This window comes from Schistocerca piceifrons, chromosome X (genome assembly GCF_021461385.2).
Source record: "Schistocerca piceifrons isolate TAMUIC-IGC-003096 chromosome X, iqSchPice1.1, whole genome shotgun sequence".
Classification (NCBI taxonomy): domain Eukaryota; kingdom Metazoa; phylum Arthropoda; class Insecta; order Orthoptera; family Acrididae; genus Schistocerca; species Schistocerca piceifrons.
Window position 1 is genome coordinate 739,214,942 of NC_060149.1, and position 25,531 is coordinate 739,240,472.

Below are 25,531 nucleotides of genomic sequence, written 5' to 3' on the forward strand. Positions count from 1 at the left end.
GGAGTATTGCTGTGTCTTGGGTTTTTATATCTTTTATTTGTTGTATTAGCTGTGTGACGTTTTTAACGGGTCTGTCTTCTTGTACTTCAAAATTTTCAAATATTGCTTTTAAGATATGTCCTGAAAGCTTGTAAGTGGGAGATTTTTCTGAAATGCAGTATCGGCATCGCAGGGAGATTCCATTTTTAAATGTTTGGTAGGCTTCTGAGGACAGTAAGAGGGAGATTCATTTGTGTCAGATTTCCTTCATTCGTGTTATACAGTATGGTATCTATATTTTTCTGAATGTTTTTTACTTTTGCCTGGAATCTGTTTTGTGGGTTTGATTTTAATTTTGTGACGTTATTTTGGGAGATGAATTCTTGTGTTTTTTCAAAGTATTGTTATTTAAAGTTCGAGTCTCGGTCGGGCACACAGTTTTAATCTGCCAGGAAGTTTCATATCAGCGCACACTCCGCTGCAGAGTGAAAGTCTCATTATGGTATTGTTATTTGTCTATACGTACTACTGTTTACCCCTAGTCTGCTTTCCAAATGATGACATATTCATTTTGAAGTTTTTTGCTAAGTTTTCTGAGTGTTGTTTTTGTGCTGTTATTTCTTCGTGTTGGCTCCGATATTATGGATTTCTTCTTTTACTAGTTCTCTAGTTAGTACGAAGTTACCATTTCTGTTTCTCTCCTATGTCCCCTTGCCAACATACTTTTTGCTTTTATAATTAGATTCCCTGTGTAATCTTCAGCTATTTCTGAAATTTCATTATATTTTAATCCTTTCTCCAATGGGTTTATTTGTGTAACTGTAAGGTTTACTAATCTTCGGTAGAATTTGTGTGTGTGTGTGTGTGTGTGTGTTGTGTGTGTGTGTGTGTGTGTGTGTGTGTGTGTTCGTTGGTTGTGTTTAGAGTTATTGTGTGGTGACTGAAGTTTCTTGAGTTAACTAATCTTTCTTCGATGAACTGTTTCCATTCTTTGTACAGCAGTTTTTGTGTGGCTTTCGGGTAGATCAGATGGGAGATAACATCAATATTATTAATGGTGTTTCCAAGTTCCAAATGTGTCTTATATAACTCGTAATTTAGCTCCTCGTTTGTAATGCATAGGAATTTGATTTCGAATACTGACCACAATTTCTGGGCAGCACACATTGCTTTTTGAGCGTTGAGTGAACTGTTTCACTGATCCATACTAACGTCCATTCTCCAGTATGCTCCTTTCTTGTAGTGATAACACCTGCCACATCTGCTTCAAACCATAATAGTAGTCTTACCATGCACTGGCTAATATTGAAAACAAGCAAGGGCACTGTAAGGCAGCTATTGTGTTTTGAAACAGACGTGGCCGATGTTACCACTACGGGAAAGTTGCACCCTGTTGAATGGATTTTAATATGCAGAACTCTGATGATGTCCCATATGGCCTCCACTGGAGACAATCTGGTGATCCAGAAGATCAAGGCCATATGTCGACACTCTGTAGGGTCTGTTGAGTTACAACAGAGGTATTTGGACGAGCGTTATCTTGTTGGAAAACACCCCTTGGAATTCCGTTCATGAATGGCAGCACAACAGGTCGAATCACTAGAGTGACATACAAGTTTGCAGTCGGGGTGTTTGAGATAACCACAGGAGTGCTCCTACTGTCATACGAAATCTCACCCCTGACCATAACTCCAGGTGTAGGTCCAGTGTGTCTAGCACGAAGACAGGTTGGTTGCAGGTTTCCTTCTGACCAACACAGAACCATCACTGGCACTGAGGCAGTACCAACTTTCATCAGGAAACGCAAACATCCAGTGAGCTCTCACTTGACGCCACTGAAATAGCAAATGGTGGTGGGTTGGGGTCAGAGGAATTAACGCTAAAGGGCGCCTGGGTCGGAGCTGTCCTGGAAGTAATCGATTTGTAACAGTTCGCTGCGTCACTGTGGTGCCAACTGGTGCTCTACGATGCGCCAGAGCTATACGCCGAACACGATGGTCTTCTGCGTCGGTAGTGCCACGTGGTCGTCTGGAGCCCGGTCTTCTTGCGGCCTACATTTTCGTGAAGACCGCTGCCAGCAATCACAAACAGGGTGTAAATTTTAAGCTGACAAACCAGAATAACTAGGAAAATAAGCTTCATACGAAAAAAATGTGTAGAATCCAAAGTTGATTATTTTCGAAGGAGACATCTTCTGCTGCTATGATTAGCCCGCCATCCCAGCTCCCTGGGGATGGGGCAGGAGGCTACTTTAAAACTTCAAATAGGAACTCCCAATTTTTACTGCAGAATCAGATTCTACATAAAAAATTACGTTCATTTTGCCTTAAACATTTGCTTTGATTCTTGGTAGTTGGCGCTGTAATTCAAGAAAATCCATGTTCTCATTTTTTCGTGGAAAATGGTTACGGATGAATAAACAATATTCTCTGCCTCGTGATGATTGGGTGTTGTGTGATGTCCTTAGGTTAGTTAGGTTTAAGTAGTTCTAAATTCTAGGGGACTGATGACCATAGATGTTAAGTCCCAAAGTGCTCAGAGCCATTTGAACCATTTTTGAATAAACAATACTTATTTACTTTGTAAATTTTGATTCGCTAAAACTAAAACTCTCCCTCTTTCCCCATAGGGTGGGGTTTGAGAGAGAGGAATTAGAGTTTTACAAATGTTGACTCAAACAGTTGGGAAAAAACTAATATTTGGGTCAACATTTGTAAAACTCTAATTCCTCTCTCTCTCAAACCCCACCCTATGGGGAAAGAGGGAGAGTTTTAGTTTTCGCGAATCAAAATTTACGAAGTAAATAAGTATTTTTTATTCATCCTTAACCATTTTTTACCCAAAAATGAGTACATGGATTTTCTTGAATTACGGCGCCAACTATCAAGAATCAAAGCAAATGTTTAAGAGAAAATGTACGTATTTTTTATGTAGACTCTGATTCTGGAATAAAAAATGGAGGTTCTCATTTGACATTTTAGAGTTGCCTCCCGCCCCACCCCCAGGGGGTTGGGGTGGCGGGCTAATTTTAGCACCAGCAGATGTCCCCCTCGAAAATAATCAGCTTTGGATTCTACGCATTTTTCCGTGCGAAGCTTATTTTTCGAGTTATTCTGGTTTGTCAACTTAAAATTTACACCCTGTGTAGTGGGTACATTACTGCCAAATTCTTCTGTAGTATCGCAGACAGAACAACCAGCTTCTCGTAGCCCTATTACACGACCTTCTTCAAACACAGTGAGGTTTTGATAATGGCGTCTTTGTTGCCATATGTAGAAACACGCCTACCAATTTTCATTTCTGTCGCACAACTCCTTCTTGGTGTTGAGATTTTTTTCCTTTCGTGGGTATAGCGTTCTGTGTATCCACCTAAACCCACCCCACGCAGACAGTCTCTTCAGAAGGCACACCTTTCACTGATGGTAGATATATGGTAACGAGTTCTGGTTTCTCGGAAGATCAAAGCACATTTGCTGTCACTGTTCCATATAAAAGAGATCTCTTTCCTGAAAGGAAACTGCCTTACATTGATCACAAGTCAACGTGACATGCCACTTCTAATGCTTCTCAGAGATTCGGGTAGTGTGCGGTAGTCATGTAGCTAGGCACCTTGGATACAGCCACATGCATGAAACCTTTTGTGTGTGGCGCTCAACGCTGTCACACCCTTTGTGATTATACGAAATGTAGACTGTTGTTGTGCTGAGGTCGGTGTCCTTCCATCATAACACTTAAGAGCAAACATGGTACATCACCACATATCTTTGGCTGTGCATCATTAAATCTGTGATCGGAAGTTGCTGTCAAAAACTATGAACAATACAACGAATGTTCAACTATTCAGCGGCTTATGTATTGTATTAGGCCACCCTGAAAAGTACGAACAACCGTCCAAGCTGCTAGTTTGGCAAATGATTCATTAGAGCCATTCACACAAAACGTCTTGCGATAAGCTCACGGTTGTCTGTTATGTATACATGACGAAATCGGATTGTGGAGCTGCTGCTACGTATGATGTAATTCTGTGCAACACTGCTGTTGTAACAGTATGTTCACATTCTCGTTAACTGCTTTACCACTTACAGAGTTGGAAAATTCTCTATATGCAATCCTAATACTTGTATATTATTGTTTTCCTTTTATTAAAAAAGAAAATTAACTGTTAGAGCGTTCGTCTAATACTGTAATAGAGACCCTCCATTTAATAGCTTCTTTGACCAACTTTATTACATGGTAAAGCTGCAGTTCTTATTTACAGGAATTTTCTTAAATTTCATGGCACAATGTCAGTACTAAGATAGCACTAGACGTCAGATATCTATTTACACACTTCTCGTAAATTTTGCTGTAGTCGTTCGTGGGCTGTGAGATGTTGATAATGACATCTCACATCAGATATGTTAGATATTAAGTGAATCTGATGGCCAGCATATGAACTGGAATTCAACATAATTCTTCTCAAATTACTGTAGTACGATTGTTGTATTGTGTAGACAATTGCTGTGTATCAATGGAGGGGGTCAAACTGAGGTTGGAAATACCAGCAACGAAAGGATGCAACGGTTAGAAATAATACTGATGAAGATCGTAGAATTCACGGCGCCTTTTGAAACTATAACTTGTGCTTTTGGGAATCCAGATGATTATGATCCTTACATTTGTACGTTCCACAGTGCACGTGCCTAGAAAGTGTTGTTATTGAAGACAGAATATCCACACAGAAATGGCTCTGAGCACTATGGGACTTAACAGCTGTGGTCATCAGTCCCCTAGAACTTAGAACTACTTAAACCTTACTAACCTAAGGACATCACACACGTCCATGCCCGAGGCAGGATTCGAACCTGCGACCGTAGCAGTCGCGCGGTTCCGGACTGCGCGCCTAGAACCGCGAGACCACCGCGGCCGGCTCCCACACAGAATAATCTATATCAGGTAACCACTTCATAAAGTACATTATTTTCGTTGAAGATGTTGCTATGCTTTTCTGACATAAGCGACAGTGTCACTGTGTTATGAAATGCACCTGTACTATGTGATCAAAAGTATCCGGACACCCCCAGAAACATACGTTTTTCATATTAGGTGCATTGTGCTGCCACCTACTGCAAGGTACTCCATATCATCGACCTCAGTAGTCATCGTGAGAGAACAGAATGGAGCGCTGCGCGGAACTCACGGACTTCGAATGTAGTCAGATGATTGGGTGTCACTTGTGTCATAGGTCTCTATGCGAGATTTCCACATTCCTAAACATCTCTAGTTCCACTGTTCCCGATGTGATAATGACGTGGAAACGTGAAGGGACACGTGCAGCACAAAAGCGTACAATCGATCTCGTCTGTTGACTGACAGAGGCCGCCGACAGTTGAAGAGGGGCGTAATGTGTAATAGGCAGACCTCTATCCAGACTATCACACCGGAATGCCAAACTGCACCAGGATCCACTGCAAGTGTTGTGACAGTTAGCCCGCCAGGTTAGTCGTGCGGTCTAACGCACTGTTTTCCGGGCGTGAAGGAGTGCCGGTCCCCGGCACGAATCCGCCCGGCGAATTAGGGTAAGGTCCGGTGTGCAGACCAGTTTGTGGATGGTTTTTAAGGCGGTTTTCCATCTACCTCGGTGAATGCGGGCTGGTTTCCCTTATTCCGCGTCAGTTGCACTATGTCGGCGATTGCTGCGCAAACACTTTCTCCACGTACGCGTACACCATAATTACTCTACCACGCAATCATTGGGGTTACACTCGTCTGGTGCGAAACGTTCCCGAGAGGGATCCATTGGGGGCCGAACCGCACAATACCCCTGGATTCGGTGTGGGGCTGCTATGAGGTGAGTGGACTACTGTATCCTGTTGTGTTGAGTACCACTGCGAGCTACGGCGAGGACGAAACTTGGGTTTCAAGGTCGAGCGGCTGCTCGTAAGCCACACACCAGGCGGTGAATGCCAAACGACGCTTCGCTTGGTGTAAGGAGCATAAACAATGGGCGATTGAACAGTAGAAAAACGTTGTGTGGAGTGTCGAATCACGGTAAACAATGTGGCGATCCCAGGACAGGGTGGGGGTATGGCGAATGCCCGGTGAACATCATCTGCCAGCGCGTGTAATGCCAACAGTAAAATTCGGAGGCGGTGGTGTTACGGTGTGGTTCAAATGGCTCTGAGCACTATGAGACTTAACATCTGAGGTCATCAGTCCCCTAGAACTTAGAATTACTTAAACCTAACTAACCTAAGGACATCACACACATCCATGCCCGAGGCAGGATTCGAACCTGCGACCGTAGCGGTCGCGCGGTTCCAGACTGAAGCGCCTAGAACCGCTCGGCCACACTGGCCGGCTGTTACGGTGTGGTCATTCGACACGATCTAGCACCTGTTCATAATGCACGGCCTCTGGCGGAGTGGTTACACGACCATAACATCCCTGTAATGGACTGGCCTGCACAGAGTCCTGACCTGAATAGTATAGAACACCTTTGAGATATTTTGGAACGCCGACTTCGTGCCAGGCCTCACCGACCGACATCGGTACCTGTCATCTGTGCAGCACTCCGTGAAGAATGGGCTGCCATTCCCCAAGAAACCTTCCAGCATCTGATCGAACGTACGCCTGCCAGAGTGGAAGCTGTTATCAAGGCTAAGGGTGGGCCAACACCATATTGAATTCCAGCATTATCGATCGAGGGTGCCACGAACTTGTAAGTCATTTTCAGCCAGTTGTCCGGATAATTTTGGTCACATAGTGTACCTGCCGTGAAGCTCCAGTTATATGAGTAACAAATTGAGGCGAACAACGTGCTCCAGAGCGCTTGCTTTCATAAGCATTCGGTTTCACTGTCAGGTGCTCCAGTGACTACCACCTACACTGCTCTACAAACGAGTAAACCTCCGCTCCCATATTGCTGAATAAGACATATCCCTCGTATTTTGTAGTCTATTAGTTGTCCCATCATTATGTATCGTAACTCAGTAGATAACAATGATGGCAACTGTAGACAATCAGAAAATCTCGCCGTCTGACCGTACTTGTTAGCTCATCCAGTATAACCTGCCAATCGTTAGAGACCCTTAAACCTAGAACTATTTTCCATTTTATGCACGCCGAGTCCGAACGATTTCTGTATAATCCTGACATCTACAGGATGGGTCCTCGTCCGGGCTGACCAGAGCCGAAAAGTGCCAAGAGACGAATGGTGATCACTTTCTGCATCTACTATAGTCAGGTTAGTCCTGTATTTCCTTTCGTCTGCTGTGTTACTTTGTACCCTGGAACTCTGTTCTCTCGGCCACTTTTATTTGCCCCACTCTGTATTATGTTTCTATTAAACTGTGCCTAGCAATACTCAGTTCCACCGTAGACAGATATTCGTTATGTTTTGGACAAGCCTTATTGTTTCCTAGACATACAGTAGAAAAACAGTAACTTCTCATCTGGAATATTCTCAACATTCAAAATGTGTAAATAAATTGCCTCGGGCAGCTACACTTATTCTTACCACGAGTCAGTCTACAAGTGTGAAAATACGTCTAAAGCAGTGTTACGGATGATACTCTTTGATAAAAATCGTGTAGAGTTTCCGGTGGTCGCTGGATATTTCTGGGCCTCACTGAAAAACTTGGCGGAATGATAGGTCACACACAGATTATTTTTGGCTAAGAGACGTATTCCTCTTAACATACGGTGTGAGTTAGGCGCATGAGCGTCTGTCAGATGCTGAGAATGTGTAACAGTGACTGTCAAGCACATTACGCACGTGGTGAGACTAGAGCATCTGTCCAGACCAGCCCCAGCGCAATGGAAGAGAGAGTAATAAAACTAATCATTTTATTATGATCACAGACACGAGCACCCAATAAAACTGTGAGTGAATTGAGACCAAACAGAGTCCAGTCGGTCAACTGATTAACAAGTCGTCAGTCTTAAATACTCAATTATTACTACTAAACTAGTTTTCCCAGGTCCGCAGGCGCTGCAGAGCTATTGTCTACATGGAGAATCATCGGTTGCAGGGGGCAGGATAATTTTGGCATTCCCCGTTTATTTAATATAGGGGACGCTCAAGATGACGAAATCCAGCTTGTTTCCCTGGCCGTTATTTCGAATGCTCCTTGAAGCCACATGGTGACGGAGACATGAAAATTCTCCTGCCATCTGGGAATCCGCGCCATTTCGGAACACCCAACTTGAAGGCAAGAACTCGGTCGTTCCAGACGGCCAGAACAGCGGTACGTTAACAAATCCAACTATTGTTAGGGTGGCCAAAATGATCTTTTCGTATACCGCGAATGTGCAATGCAGCTCGTCGAACGAGTCTTCAAATAGCTCGGAGAGCAGCTCTTTATCGCTTTTCGTTGCAGTTACTAATAGTGTCGACGTCGCGAGGTTCATCGTGCAGCAGTTACCGCTATTTTGTGTCAAGTGTTATGTTCCATTTCTTTGGGAGCAGCCTTGTGTTACGCAGGTTGACTGTGCTGTTTGCAGTTACGAAGCAGGCTGCAAGTAAAACTGTTGCGGCCGGCCGGAGTGGCCGAGCGGTTAAAGGCGCTACAGTCTGGAACCGCACGTCCGCTACGGTCGCAGGTTCGAATCCTGCCTCGGGCATGGATGTGTGTGATGTCCTTAGGTTAGTTAGCTTTAAGTAGTTCTAAGTTCTAGGGGACTTATGACCACAGCAGTTGAGTCCCATAGTGCTCAGAGCCAAAACTGTTGCGTCTGTGCTGTCGTATATTTACGCCGCGAGGTACCGGCGCTGGAAATTGACATTTATCGTGGTAAGATCTATTGTTCGACTCCTGTTACTGTGACCGCATTCTTGACCCATAGCTTGCTTCTTTGTTATAATGATTCATGTTAATTCATTTTGCGCTCTCTGTAGAGAATGGTCTTTATTATGAAGACATTAATATTTGCGTGAACTTTTATTCTTTTGACTTATCCCACAGAAAGTCCATTTGTTCGTCTAGTGGCTACTTTATTAAGAGTGATACGTTAGGAAACTTGTGACAGGGGTACCTCTCATTTATGTATCCATTTGTGAATAGATGCATTGCTAGATGATACTGAATTTCATTGGTTTCTAGCTTCCGTGTTGTCCCTTTAATCTATTTTTCACTAAGCGGTGAAATACTTGCTGTAAGAATAAAAGTCCGACGTCTGGGACAGGAGATCAGCAGTCGAGTGGTTTGCTACTGAACAATGATAGTTGGTACAATTAATTCAGATACTTAAGAGGAGAGATAACAGAGACCCCCATCCATAGCTATAACTATTAGCCCAACAACCAACACACACGGTACAAATGAAAAAAAATTGATACGAATTAAATTTACTCAACTCATACTATAATAGATTTGAATGTTCAGAATGGTTCAAATGGCTCTGAGCACTATGGGACTTAACATCTGAGGTCATCAGTCCCCTAGACTTAGAACTACTTAAACCTAACTAACCTAAGGACATCACACACATCCAAGCCCGAGGCAGGATTCGAACCTGCGACCGTAGCGGAACCGCGGTTCCAGACTGAAGCGCCTAGAACCGCTCGGCCACACCGGCCGGCAGATTTGAATGTTTTCAGACACTCCGTTCTGAGCCTCCTTATAAGCTTGGTACCTTCGCGTAAACGATACTGCCTGACCCTCTGTAGCTGGTACATGTGTGCATTATACTCTTCCATAATTTCCAAGCGGTTACCTAATCTACGCCTTACTACGGGCCACAGAATTCATACAGACGGTAAAAACTCTGTGTGCATCCTACTCTCACCATCCAGAGTCGAACCCATGTTCCGAATCTTGATATCCCGAGAGTATCGTTAATTGCGCTCCACCATATAATAACACATGTTCAAGTCGGTGAGCTCGAACAATCTGTAACCTATGCTCGATCTAAAAGGTCAAATGAAAAGAACTCGTAAGACAAAAGTATCAAAACAGTTAAAAGTTAACTACAGTGTGTTCCGTTTCACGAACAACTTACTTCTCTCCTATATATTCTCGTAAGTGACGAGCTAGAAAGGATATGTTCATTGATAAAAATAATTCTTCATGTGTACCCTATCGCCCTTAACGCTTGTAGGTGAGGTCGAAGACACCCTGTTGGCGCCGACAGACATTTCTCGAGTGTAGTGGTGTACATAAATTAACGCCAACCAATTTGTGCACGACATGGTGAAACGCCACTGGAGGTAGCGATTCTCGAGACCAAGACGTTTCCAATTCCTGGAATTACAACGTGGGGAGATATTGGAAGGGGCAACAGGACTGATTTCTTATTTTAGTAAATATAGAAACCACCCACTTCGTTACCTATTTTTATTTAAGATAATACATGTTTCGGGCTTTCACCCATCTTCCATTATCATAATTCATAAACTATCGCTCAAAAGTTTTCGAAACGCCCTGAAAGGAAGACAAAAAAGGTAGTTTCCTCAATGTCATGCTCAACATAACGTTTAAGAGAATTGTTCCACGTTTTTAAAAATGGAATCGTTCAAAACATAACTTTCCGTCGGTATGCTGTTCAGATTCCAAGCATTGCATGCCACTAATTTTGTATTTTGGTGGCATAATATTAGTTTTCCTCACTAGAAGGCGTTCATGGGACGTCAACAAATCTGTAAACAGGGTTACAGGTAAGAAAGGGGTATATAGTTATGCACGAGATATAAAAGAGTGAACTTGTGTGAGTGCTCAGTGTAAACATCGAAAATTTGGCGAAGAAAGGAAATTCCAACAGAGGAACGTTCTGCAATTGTGTCTTCACGTAGAGCCGGTCTTACAATGCGACAAACAGCACGTCAAGAACGTATTTCGTCCATTATATCTTGCAGAGGCATGCGGATACTGGCCAGAATATGGGCCGACATCGAAAGAGTAGGCCAAATGTCACATCAAAAAGTGATTACAAATATATAGTGGTCACAAGTAAACGTAATCACTTCAAAACAGTGCCAGGTTTAGAAGGACAATTCAACCATAATAAGGAAAAGCGGATGAGTGTAAGTATAGTGAAAAGACGTTTCCAGGCAGTGAACCTTAACGGGCGTGTGGCGGCTAAGAAACCATTACTGACGGCTGTTAATAGGCAGAAGAGGCTACACTGGGCAAGATGACATGAAAATTGGGCAGTAAATCAGTGGAAAAAGGTACTTTTCATTGACGAAACCAAATTTGAGGTCTTTGGCACAAAGCGACGCAAGTTTGTTCGGCTTTTGCCAGGATAACGAATGTTACACCAATGAGTATCTCCAACATTACAGCATGGAAGGGCTTCCCTCATGGTCTGGGGATGTTTTGGAAGTGGTAAGACTGTTGATGTTGAGCAAATAAGCGGAACGATAAAGAGAGAGGATTACCATGCAAATCCACGTGGCAGACGTTTCATTGGCAAGAGATTCGTCCTATAGCAAGATAACGATCCTAACCACGTTAAAAAACTGTATAAAGCGTATTTGGCAAATTTAGAAAAGAAGAAGTAATTGAAAAATATGATACAGCCGCCTCATCCTATTGAAATGCTTTGGGATCACTTTGATAGAGTAGTTAAATCAAGACCTATTACCAACGTTCATCACCTCTCGACCAGACTGCAAGAGGAGTGGTGGCATATCACCGAGGAAACTCTGTTGATGTCGACAGCGAGAATGCCTCGCGTACGCAGAGCATTGATTAAAGCCAAAGGAGACTACTTTGAGGAGAGTAAAATTTGACTTCATGTATTTGGTTTCAATAAAAGATTACTCCAAAATTGAATTATGAGTATTTCTAACATTTCTGGTTTCATTTGCATTTTTCCCTCAAAATTACTAATGGTTAAAGACTTTTGAGCGATAGTCTGTTTGAGTCTTCAGTCAGTACATGGTTCAAACAAACACCGACAGCAAACTGGACGCTGCAACTGCCTTGTGCAAAATAACAACTTTGTTTAACTACTACACTTTGCGAGTGGTATATTTACGATGTATTGCTGTACTTACTTTCTACTCTGCTTGTAAGTAAAATGTAATCTTTGACGATAGATCTGTTTTCGGATGTAAACAAAGATTGGCGAATACAAGGCTGTTTTAGTGCTAAACGGAAGTACAAAAGAGTTTGCGCCACATCCATAAGGGTGAGGATCGGAATAACAACAAGCAGAGAAGAATGTAAATACACCTCGACAGCAATACGTCGTAAATAAACTACTCGCGAAGCGTAGTAGGTAAGTAAAGTTGTTATTTTGCACAGGGCAGTTATAGCGTCCAATTTGCTGTAGATGTTGTAACTACGTACTGCACGAAGACTCAAATCTATATTACGCTAACTGAAGAGATATGAAAGCCCGAAACTAGTATTAACTTAAATAAGAATACATAACAATATGGCGGTAGCTGAATTTATTAAAATAATATATTACACAGCCACGGAGCTTAGTTGCGATTAAAATGGATAAATTATTGTGAACTGTCTTGGTAATTGTTGATGGGATATTGAATGCTCCTTGGTATGTAGCAAGAATCCACTTCATGACCAGGGTACTAAACGACATTTTCCGGAAAGATAAAGCAAAACCCAACATTGCAGTTCACACCATAAACGCCTTGTGGAATGTACGGATCCTCGACTGGCCTTGCCTTTCCCCTGACTGTCACTCATAGAGCATGTCTGGAATATCACCTTTCAGCCAGCAGTGAGGTGAAGTGAGACTGACATAGCAAGAAATTCCCCAAGATAATATTCGGAAGCTGTTCGAGTCCCTGGCTCAACCAGTACAGGAGTGTATTCGTTTCTCCAGGTGGCCACAACTCATGTTGATGTTGACGATAGATATCGATTCTGAATGTAGTGGAAATTTAACCGTTTCATGCTCGTTACGTGATTAAAATTACCTCTAAGTTTAACAAATATGGGTCTAGTGCTTTACGGTGTAACGTTTTTTTCCCGTCAGTGTAGATTCAGACACTTGTATTTTGAAAACGTCTAGATATACAGTGAGAACCAAAAGTCACGCATGCGGTTGCAACAGCGCGATTCCTAGTACACAACAGTACAGAAAGGACGCTAACAAAATTTCGTCCCGTCCATGTTTTCGGTGGAAAAGTCTAAAGGCAATTTAACAACATTATAACTTCATGTACGACGAGTGTCTTCATTCAGTACTGTCTGGTTGTGTTGCACGGTTAATGCAGTGAGTACTGTTTCCCGACGGTATGCTAAGAGTTAGAGAATTCGATTCCAGGTCTAAGTAAATTTTTTCTAATTTTAAACTGCCGCACTAATTGCTATACAACAACTACAGCAGCCCCTACACGAAACAGTATCGGTTACGTAATACTAACACAATAATGAGAGTAAAATGCTTTTTATTATTCCACTTTTAAGGACATGTTTTGCCTTTAAACGTTTACTGTGTTCTAGTCCTTGGATTACACCCTTCCATGCCTTCCACCCGTAGTGAATATAGTACGTTCGTTTAAACTGTCCTCATAGATTTTATAGTTGTCATTATCCTTCGACAGTTAATTTATTTGTAATTAACTATGAACGTTTCTGTCACGTTTGACCAATAATTATTGTGTAGTACACCATTATTTGGCAGATGTCCGTCCCCGGTAGCTGAGTGGTCAGTGCCACAGACTGTCAATCCGAAGGGCCTGTGTTCGATTCCCAGCTGGGTCAGAGATTTTCTCCGCTCAGGGACTGGGTGTTGTATTGTCCCAATCATCATCATTTCATCCCCATCGACGTGAAGTCGCCGAAGTGACGTCAACTCCAAAGACTTGCACCCGGCGAACCGCCTACCCGACGGGAGGCCCTAGTCACACATTTGGCAGATCAAAGTTAGAAAGAGAACTGAATATTGACCTGGAATCGAGTTCCCGAACTTCAGTATTATAAAGCAAAACTAGCCACTGCACGAACGAAGCAGGACAGCTGCAGAATATTGAATGACGACACTTGTCACATTTGCAATTACAGACTTGGCGAATTGCCTTTCTTTGACATTCATTTTCTACCGAAAGTGTGCAAGGAATGACATTTCATAACAGACATTTTTATATTGCTATTATACAACGAGTCGTGCTGAGACGTTAGAGTGCCCGAATGTGTTCGCCCTGTATGTGGAGTAAGAATGCCAGAGAGAGAGAGAGAGAGAGAGAGAGAGAGAGAGAGAGAGAGAGAAAGAGAATATGCTTGAACAACGAATGAGACACATGTGTTGGGGCCGCAGCTATACAAGACGCAGGAGCTGGCGGAGGACACGTTGATCGAGGCGGAGGACGCGGGCGTGCTGGCGTACGAGTGCGTCACCAAGCTGGAGGAGAAGGCGCGCGCTCTGTCCCCCGACGGCGTGGAGCGCATGCGGCTCTGCGTCGAGGACGAGGCGCAGGAAGGCTTCCGCCTGCGCGAGGACGTGCGCGTCGCCGTCGACACTGTAGCGCCGCTGCTGCTCAACCTGCAGCGCAAGTTGCTCGACTGCATCGAGGAGTACGTACGCACGCCTGTGCCTTTGTCCAGTCTAGCGGAGGCGGTCTGTGTATCGCCAGTGAACGATTTTTTTAATTTTTCTTCTTTCATTTTGCTGTAGAAGAACAAGTGAACTTGTGGAAAGCTCAACGTCCTCAGAAGCCTTGTAATACTTAATTAACGGGTTCCCGGTGAACTGCAATTTCTTGGCCGCATTTGGATCAATTTTATTAATTACTAGCTGAGCACCTGTCTTTGCCCAGGTATATATTTATTCCAGTCTTCTGTTAGTCCATCACTGTCCACCTACTGCTCCACACTTCTACCCCATCACCCTGTTAGTTAGTTGGTTGCGAGTTTCATCGATCAATCGCACGGTACAGTAGCCGTTATGATGTGGAAAGTGTCAAGTGCACAAGAAATGCACACATGAAACAATTTTTCATATATATATATATATATATATATATTACAATACAGAGTTAAAGATTAATGTTTCTGTTATTTAGCCCATTCCCTTAAGTGGCACAAAATGCATATACAATATTTACAGATTTATTTATTTCTATTCAAGAATTCATCTATGGTATAGAAGGAGTTGTTAAGGAGATATGATTTCAATTTATTTTTGAAGCTATTACTGCTGTCTGTCAGACACCTTATTGCATCTGGTAATTTGTCGAAAATTTTTATAGCAGCATACTTTACAAAGATAGGTTGAGCAAAGGATAGTGTAAGTCTTTCGTTCTTCTGGTATTATAATCATGAATGTCACTGTTGCTTTTAAACTGGTCCGTGTTGTTGTGAACAAATTTAATTAGTGATTAGATGTATTGTGAGGCTGTTGTAAGAATTCCCAATCTTTTAAAAAGGTGCCTACAAGATGTGCGACTATGAACCCCACACATTATTCTAACCACTTTCTTTTGAGCAGTGAATACTTTTTGTCTAAATGTTGAGGTACCCCAAAATATTATTCCGTATGACATCAGAGAGCGAAAGTATGCAAAGTATGTTAGCTTACTAATTTCTGTATCCTCAAAATTGGCAATTATTCTGATCGTAAAAGTTGCTGAACCTAGTCGCTTTAGAAGATCCAAAATATGAATTTTCCAATCAATATTCTCATCTATATGTACAACCAAAAACTTAGTATGCTCTACCCTGTCTACTGACTTCTGTTGATGTGTTATATTTATTGATGTAATTGTACTTTTTGCAGCTGAAAATTGAATGTCCTGTGTTTTTTCAAAGTTTAGAGCAAGCCCATTTGCAGAAAACCAGTTAATGACTTTTCCAAAGAGCTTATTTGTATCATTTTCAATTTGACTTTCTTTTACTGGATTAATAATGATGGTTGTATCATCAGCAAACAGTGTCAGTTCAGCTTTCTGTTTCATATAGGAAGGGAGGTGGTTCACATATATCAAGAACCGAAGGGGACTCACGATTGAACCCTGTGAAACACCTAATGTAATTTCACCCCAGTTATATGAAGTGGCAAAGTTATTTAAATCACTTGATCCATATAAAGAAACTTTTTACTTCCTGTCCTGTAGGTATGACTTAAACCACTCAATGCTATTCCATTTATACCATAGAATAGTAGTTTCTGTAATATATTGTCATGGTTCGCACAATCAAATGCTTTGGACAAGTCACAGAAAATTCCTATTGGTGACATTTTATTATTTAGAGACTCTATTATGTGGACAGAGAAATTGTATATCGCTGTCTCAGTGGAACAGCATTTTTGAAATCCGAACTGTGATTTACTAAATATCCCATTACTGTTGAGATGGCTAACCACTCTTGAGTACATTACTTTCTCGAAGATTTTTGAGAAAGCTGTAAGCAAGGATACTGGCCGATAATTATTGACATCTGTGGTGGCCCCCTTTTTATAGAGAGGCCTAACAGTGGCATATTTTAAACTGTGTGGGAAAATACCTTGAGTTAGTGATGCATTACATATGTGACTCAGAACACCAGCTGTAATTGCTCTACATTGTTTTAATATCTTATTAGGGATGTCATCTACTGAAACAGAACATTAATTTTTCAAAGATTTAATAATTTTACTTATTTCACAAGAGGTTGTTACGTGAAACTTAATCTGACTAAATTTTTTCAAAACAGACTCTTCCATGTACTGCCTAGCTTTTTCTTTTAAACTGTTCTCACCAATTGTTTCTCCTACACTTAAGAAACGGTTGTTAAATACATTAGCTACTTGTGTACTATTGGTTAGGATGCTCTCGTTCTCTTTAACAGTAATACAACCTACCCCAGTGGTTACTTTTCCTGTCTCCTTTCTAACAACATTCCATGTTGATTTTATTTTATTGCCTAGCTCCAAAGGAGATTGCTGATTCGTACACCCACAGTATTCCTTTCCTGAGCATATATAATATGTGTACTAAGTTTGGTTGGAATCGATGCATAGTTTAGGAGATATGATACATATACAGGATGAACGTTAATAAAACCGACAAACTGCAGGGACAGATTCCTGACTGGGAACGGAAGAAAAAAGTCCTATGAACATGTGTATGGAAATGGACGGTGTGCGTGTACCGATAGCAAACCGTCCTGGAACACAGTACAGAGCTGTATCGCATCCACGTCGCGACAGACGTTCAGAGTGGCCTTCATGGGATTGCAGGTGATAGGGATTGTAGCGGTTGTCATGCAGGATGCACATAATTTTACTTTGGCTTACACCATGTTGATGGGCCACTTGCCTGGAGCTTGTACTAGGGTTTGTCTCATGATCCAGTAGAACCTGGTCCTCCAAATCTGGTGTACACACAGTCTGCTGCCTCCTGCACTTTCGTTTATCTGAAAGGACCCATTATCACAGAAACGTGGTATAGCCGTCCTGTCTATCGTCCGTTTCCATCTGCTTGGTCGTATACAAACACCATCTCGGCTTGTCCCTGGCATGAATGCCGGACTATCCTGCTGCTTATAGTACGCTGCGTCAATCACACAGCCTGCAACACGTAAGGAACAGACGGCACGTGGTCAGGGGAACTGTCATTCGTCAGTGCCATCTACCATGGCAACGATGTATTTCCGAACACATATTTATAGGACCTTTTTTCCTCCATATTCAATTAGGAAACCATCCGTGAAGTGTGGAGGTTTTATTAATGTTCGCCCTGTATACATACATACAATTTTATGATATACGGGATGTTACAAAAAGGTACGGCCAAACTTTCAGGAAACATTCCTCACACACAAAGAAAGAAAATATGTTACGTGGACATGTGTCCGGAAACGCTTACTTTCCATGTTAGAGCTCATTTTATTACTTCTCTTCAAATTACATTAATCATGGAATGGAAACACACAGCAACAAAACGTACCAGCGTGACTTCAAACACTTTGTTACAGGAAATGTTCAAAATGTCCTCCGTTAGCGAGGATATATGCATCCACCCTCCGTCGCATGGAATCCCTGATTCGCTGATGCAGCCCTGGAGAATGGCGTATTGTATCGCAGGCGTCACAATACGAGCACGAAGAGTCTCTACATTTGGTACCAGGGGTTGCGTAGACAAGAGCTTTCAAATGTCCCCATAAATGAAAGTCAAGAGGGTTGAGGTCAGGAGAGCGTGGAGGCCATGGAATTGGTCCGCCTCTACCAATCCATCGGTCACCGAATCTGTTGTTGAGAAGCGTACGAACACTTCGACTGAAATGTGCAGGAGCTCCATCGTGCATGAACCACATGTTGTGTCGTACTTGTAAAGGCACATGTTCTAGCAGCACAGGTAGAGTATCCCGTATGAAATCATGATAACGTGCTCCATTGAGCGTAGGTGGAAGAACATGGGGCCCAATCAAGACATCACCAACAATGCCTGCCCAAACGTTCACAGGAAATCTGTGTTGATGACGTGATTGCCAAATTGCGTGTAGATTCTCGTCAGCCCACACATGTTGATTGTGAAAATTTACAATTTGATCACACTGGAATGAAGCCTCAACCGTAAAGAGAACATTTGCACTGAAATGAGGATTGACACATTGTTGGATGAACAATTCGCAGAAGTGTACCCGTGGAGGCCAATCAGCTGCTGATAGTGCCTGTACACGCTGTACATGGTACGGAAACAACTGGTTCTGCCGTAGCAGTCTCCATACACTGACGTGGTCAACGTTGCCTTGTACAGCAGCAACTTCTCTGACGCTGACATTAGGGTTGTCGTCAACTGCACGAAGAATTGCCTCGTCCATTGCAGGTGTCCTCGTCGTTCTAGGTCTTCCCCAGTCGCGAGTCATAGGCTGGAATGTTCCGTGCTCCCTAAGACGCCGATCAATTGCTTCGAACGTCTTCCTATCGGGACACCTTCGTTCTGGAAATCTGTCTCGATACAAACGTACCGCACCACGGCTATTGCCCCGTGCTAACCCATACATCAAATGGGCATCTGCCAACTCCGCATTTGTAAACATTGCACCGACTGCAAAACCACGTTCGTGATGAACACTAACCTGTTGATGCTACGTACTGATGTGCTTGATGCTAGTACTGTAGAGCAATGAGTCGCATGTCAACACAAGCACCGAAGTCAACAAAAATTACCTTCCTTCAATTGGGCCAACTGGCGGTGAATCGAGGAAGTACAGTACATACTGACGAAACTAAAAAGAGCTCTAACATTGAAATTAAGCGTTTCCGGACACATGTCCCCATAACATCCTTTTTTTATTTGTGTGTGAGGAATGTTTCCTGAAAGTTTGGCCGTAACTTTTTGTAACACCCTGTATACGGATTCTATTTGGTATTTATTTCGGGTACGATAAGTATCACAGGTGTGGAATTTCCATTAATGCTGATGACAGACTTCCCTAAAATATCCATTTACATATATGTGGTGTCTGTTCTCTCAGACATGTCCAAGGGACGGCCACTATTTTGATTCTGCAGCCATTCTCAATCGAGACATAAATGAATTAAAGACATTAGCTGCCAGTATGCACTGCTTTGTATCATTGGGGAAAGTTGAAGATTTGTGTCGTAGCTTCAAAGAACAGACACCATATATATATATATATGTTGATGGCGGTCATTCTTCCCTTCGGTGCAGATGCACACCAAGTACGGGAATCGGCGAGATGCCGCGAGTAATGAGGATAATGAGCAGGGGCAGGGGCACTACGTCAGTAGTGTGTGGTATAAGTTGAGAATTAGGATCTGACGGAAAGGGGGATAGGGCAGTTCGTGTCGGTGTTCTGACTACTGTGTGCAGGTGGCGTAGTGGTCAGTGCAGCTATTTAGTAAGCAGGAGACGTGGGTTCGAATCCCATTCTCGCACAAATTTTTAATTTGCCCCATACCTAAAAATCAGTCCCCACTGGCAACAAATGTCTTCAACTACTTTGTGTCTTGATCCTTTTATTTGGCTTATGACGATTTGGGTTCTTGTGCACTGGTTTGCTTCAGCTCCTTCTTCATAAGTGCGGTTCCAAGGGGTGAGGGGGCGTTATTAGGTTTATGACACACTTTAAGACAGTGGTTATAATGCTTCATGTGTTCTACATGGTCTCCGCCTACAATGCAATAGCGTGAAACAGACAGGAAAGTCCTTCTTTGGGATGCTGTGAAACGCACGTGTCACTTTGGCTTGAATGTTGGTTATGCACTTGACAGACTACGGCTGCATGTCCACAACTTAACACTGCCGCACACTGTTGTTTGCAGTTGTTAGTTCAAGCTTCCACCATAGTTGCTGCACTTACGTCGGTTATGTATCATGAAAGAAATAAGCCTGGGAACTTTTTGGATGGACTGTCTATATTAATTTACAAAATTTTCAACTCCCTTTTGGAGACTACAGTGCCATGAGAACTAACTCTCGTAAATGGTAAGGGATTATAAAAATATCACAAACTCGGTTTAAGAGAAGATACTTTCCATTTGCGTTGTTGAGCGTTACCCCACATAGATTTGCGGCCTGACTGGATGTAAAAACGTTTCAGCCAGGAAAAAGTGTCCATTCACAGGCTGTGATATGGGTCGTGATGTGGAATTGACATAACGAAGGAAGTCGAGAGAAAGCAAGACAGAAAGGGAAAGACGCTCCGCTAAGAAAAGAACTAACGGGAACGCTGACTGTTCCGATTTATACGCTCGTACTGTCATAGTCCATAGTCCGCAAACCTGTGTTCACAATCTTAGAGCTCAGTGAAATACTGATAAACGTGACTGCAGACACTGTTTAATATTGCATAAATTACGAAGTTGTCGAAGTTAGGAAAGTTTGTTATTATTAAGAGAATGAACGCTTTCACGGACAGTAATAGCGATATGGCTGATTTGAGCTTTATAGGTATTACGCCGTGGTCTAAGACATAATTCACTGTCTAGCTATCATAGCGAATTTTCTTGCTGAAAAACTCTTGTAATTAACTGTGGTATAAGACTCAATCGTGTTCGTGTGGTTTGAGGACCACTAATGTCGATGTCTTGTTCATTAGTTTCGTCTAATCTGAACACATCCGGAACGTTATTTCATGTAAGCTCTATAATCACAATTTACGGGGGTTGTATGTAAACATACACCGCCAGGCACCTCTGAAACAAACCAGCGTACAAATGATTCATCTGCTTGCCCGATCTGTCGGCAATCATAGGCCTGTACATGCAGTGTAGTGTAAGTCATAACAGCAGACTGCTATCGTTTTTCTGACAAGGAATGCCTTTGAGCGTGAGGTCGAAAGTACAGTCTTTAGTAAGACTCATTTGAAAGTGCTGTGTTAGCAATTATGACAGGAAAAATATTAGCTGGTAATCAATCACCATGTGCATCAGAAAAGCGATAGAAAATTGGTGCCCAGAAGATGCAGAAATTAACCTTCTGTGGGGTTTATGTATTACAGTTCACAAAATGGAAGTCGTTGACATTCAAGAAATGTTCAAAACAAACCATTAACTTGTACCATAAACACCAAATGAAAAATGGCGCGCCACAGTGATCACAAAGGTTCACTCAATCAAGATAGAAGGCGAACTCCTTGGGAGTTACAAACCGTGCAGGACGTTTAGTTAAGTATCCACTCTTGTTGTTGTTGTTGTGGTCTTCAGTCCTGAGACTGGTTTGATGCAGCTCTCCATGCTACTCTATCCTGTGCAAGCTCCTTCATCTCCCAGTACCTACTGCAACCTACATCCTTCTGAATCTGTTTAGTGTATTGATCTCTTGGTCTCCCTCTACGATTTTTACCCTCCACGCTGCCATCTAATACTAAACTGGTGATCCCTTGATGCCTCAGAATATGTCCTACCAACCGATCCCTTCTTCTAGTCAAGTTGTGCAACAAACTTCTCTTCTCCCCAATCCAATTCAATACTTACCCATTAGTTATGTGATCTACCCATCTAATCTTCAGCATTCTTCTGTAGTACCACATTTCGAAAGCTTCTATTCCCTTCTTGTCCAAACTATTTATCGTCCATGTTTCACTTCCATACATGCCTACACTCCATACAAATACTTTCAGAAACGACTTCCTGACACTTAAATCTATACTCGATGTTAACAAATTTCTCTTCCTCAGGAATGCTTTCCTTGCCATTGCCAGTCTACATTTTATATCCTCTCTATTTCGACCGTCATCAGTTATTTTGCTCCCCAAATAGCAAAACTCCTTTAATACTTTAGGTGTCTCATTTCCTAATCTAATTCTCTCAGCATCACCCGACTTAATTCGACTACATTCCATTATCCTCGTTTTGCTTTTGTTGATGTTCATCTTATATCCTCCTTTCAAGACACTGTCCATTCCGTTCAACTGCTCTTCCAAATCCTTTGCTGTCTCTGACAGAATTACAATGTCATCGGCAAACCTCAACGTTTTTATTTCTTCTCCATGGATTTTAATACCTACTCCGAATTTTTCTTTTGTTTCCTTCACTGCTTACTCAATATAGAGATTGAATAACATCGGGGAGAAGCTACAACCCTGTCTCACTCCCTTCCCAACCACTGCTTCCCTTTGATGTCCCTCGACTCTTATAACTGCCATCTGGTTTCTGTACAAATTGTAAGTAGCTTTTCGCTCCCTGTATTTTACCCCTGCCACCTTCAGAATTTGAAAGAGAGTATTCCAGTCAACAATGTCAAAAGCTTTCTCTAAGTCTACTAATGCTAGAAACGTAAGTTTGCCTTCCCTTAATCTAGCTTCTAAGATAAGTCGTAGGGTCAGTATTGCCTCACGTGTTCCTATATTTCTACGGAATCCAAACTGATATTCCCCGAGGTCGGCTTCTACTAGTTTTTCCATTCGTCTGTAAAGTATTCGCGTTAGTATTTTGCAGCCGTGACTTATTAAATTGATAGTTCGGTAATTTTCACATCTGTCAACATCTGCTTTCTTTGGAATTGGAATTATTATATTCTTCTTGAAGTCTGAGGGTATTTCGCCTGTGTCATACATCTTGCTCACCAGATCATAGAGTTTTGTCAGGACTGGCTCTCCCAAGGCTGTCAGTAGTTCTAATGGAATGTTGTCTACTCCCAGGGCTTTGTTTCGACTCAGGTCTTTCAGTGCTCTGTCAAACTCTTCACGCGGTATCATATCTCCAAATTCATCCTCATCTACGTCCTCTTCCATTTCTAAAATATTGTCCTCAAGTACATCGCCCTTGTATAGACCCTCTAAATACTCATTCCACCCTTCTGCTTTCCCTTCTTTGCTTAGAACTGGGTTTCCATCTGAGCTCTTGATATTCATAAATGTGGTTCTCTTTTCTCCAAAGGTCTCTTTAATTTTCCTGTAGGCAGTATCTATCTTACCCCTAGTGAGATAAGCCTCTACATCCTTACATTTGTCCTCTAGCCATCCCTGCTTAGCCATTTTGCACTTCCTGTCGATCTCATTTTTGTGACGTTTGTATTCCTTTTTGCCTGCTTCATTTACTGCATTTTTATATTTTCTCCTTTCATCAATTAAATTCAATATTTCTTCTGTTACCCAAAATTTCTACAAGCCCTCGTCTTTTTAGCTACTTGACCCTCTGCTGCCTTCACTACTTCATCCCTCAAAGCTACCCATTCTTTTTCTACTGTATTTCTTTCCCCCATTCTTGTCAATTGTTCCCTTATGCTCCCCCTGAAAGTCTCTACAACCTCTGGTTCTTTCAGTTTATCCAGGTCCCATCTCCTTAAATTCCCACCTTTTTGCCGTCTCTTCAGTTTTAATCTACAGTTCATAATCAATAGATTGTGGTCAGAGTCCACATCGGCCCCTGGAAATGTCTTACAATTTAAAACCTGGTTCCTAAATCTCTGTATTACCATTATATAATCTACCTGAAACCTGTCAGTATCTCCAAGCTTTTTCCATGTATACAGTCTTCTTTTATGATTCTTGAACCAAGTGTTAGGTATGATTAAGTTCTGTTCTGCCCAAAATTCTACCAGGTGGCTTCCTCTTTCGTTTCTTACCCCCAATCCGTATTCATCTAGTATGTTTCCTTCTCTCCCTTTTCCTACTGAAGAATTCCAGTCACCCATGACTATTAAATTTTCGTCTCCCTTCACTATCTGAATAATTCCTTTTATTTCATCATACATGTCTTCAATTTCTTCGTCATCTGCAGAGCTCAACTCTTAAAGAATGCATATCATATTGGTGTAACAGGGTGATGAGAACTGATGGAATGTGATGGCATGCAAACGAATGCGTAACAGTCTGGCGTGGAACTTAACGTGAAACTGGCTAGTATTTAAGGCGTAGCTGCAGATAGTGCGATAATATATTTTAAAGGCACGGAAAAAACAAACATCCAGAGACTGAATTTGTCCAGTGATTCCAGGTGGCAGGAACTGCAGTGCCACACACATTTCGGGAGGGATTGTTTGCTCTAAAAGAGTATGAGTTTTATACGCAGTCCAAGAGTGAAGCAAAAGCATGTCATTTTGTCCAGCTGTTGGCCAAAAGCATTGCTCATAACGTAACTATAGTTCTCTTACGCCCATTTCCCCACTCTTGCTTGCTGTGACGTAAATATTCCCTACTGTCCTTGCAAGATTACGCACACGAGAAAGAATCGTAGTTGACAGAGCACCTCTAGCTTCTCACCGCACAATAAATAACTTTCTAGCCAAGTTACCACCCAGATTAACAGTCGGCATAATTGTATACAAATGAGTTGAGGCATTGATTTTAGTTGATCTTCACACAACCCTCTTGGTACCTGTAATTTCCAGGGTTCCTTTCATATGCATTTCGTCTTCAAATCCCGATCCGTCGAAGTTGTAAACAAATTCCTTACTGAAGAATCGGGTAAGTCTGTTTATCTCATTTACAACTTTTTGGGCCGAGTCCACAGTTTACTGTGCATCGTCAAGTTGACGCTTTGTTTGAAATTTCGTTATCTTACGTATTCCAATTCTGTAGCACTGTATGAAGTTGTGCAACTATCCACTGCTTCCCTCGAAATCACCGTAATCTATGTCGTGCGCAATTTGATGTGCATAACGTAATAAACCACTATCAAGCACAACTCCCATAAATTGTATAAAGTATCCTTAAGGCGCGCAAATACCAGTTTTTGTAAGAAGTGCGCCTTGTGCTCTCTTGAATATCCATGGTTTTTCTTATGCACTACACGATCATATTTTAGCCGACTTATTCGAAATCTGTTTATAACTTTTTTTATTATTCTTATGGTTCGGATGATCTTCCATGTACGTAATTATATTTAGTACTCGCAACTTGGACATAGATTGTTCTTTAGTAAGTTTCGCTGAAGACAGGATTTGTGGATCTCTGTCCGACAAGGATGATAAACTACATGGCTCCACACCTGTTTCAATGTCGATGTCACTTGTTAAACACATATCGTCATCATTGTACTCCTTGTGCACACTGTTCGCACAGTTGAGCATATACGACACCACACATTCCACTGATTCATGCGACTGCTACGGTCGCAGGTTCGAATTCTGCCTCGGGCATGGATATGTATATCGTCCTTAGGTTAGTTAGGTTTAAGTAGTTCTAAGTTCTATGGGACTGATGACCTCAGATGTTAAGTCCCGTAGTGCTCAGAGCCATTTTTGAACTGATTCATCTGTCACTTC

At 42.1% G+C, this 25,531-nt stretch overlaps 1 protein-coding gene across 1 annotated transcript in view; it reads left to right on the forward strand.

Annotated features, from left to right (window-relative positions):
• Nucleotides 1–25,531, forward strand: part of LOC124723102 — a 52,792-nt gene that overhangs the window by 17,548 nt on the left and 9,713 nt on the right. The window contains exon 3 of the mRNA XM_047248278.1: nt 14,194–14,450. Within this exon, the coding sequence (XP_047104234.1) occupies nt 14,194–14,450 (257 nt within the window). The remainder of the gene's footprint in view (nt 1–14,193; nt 14,451–25,531) is intronic.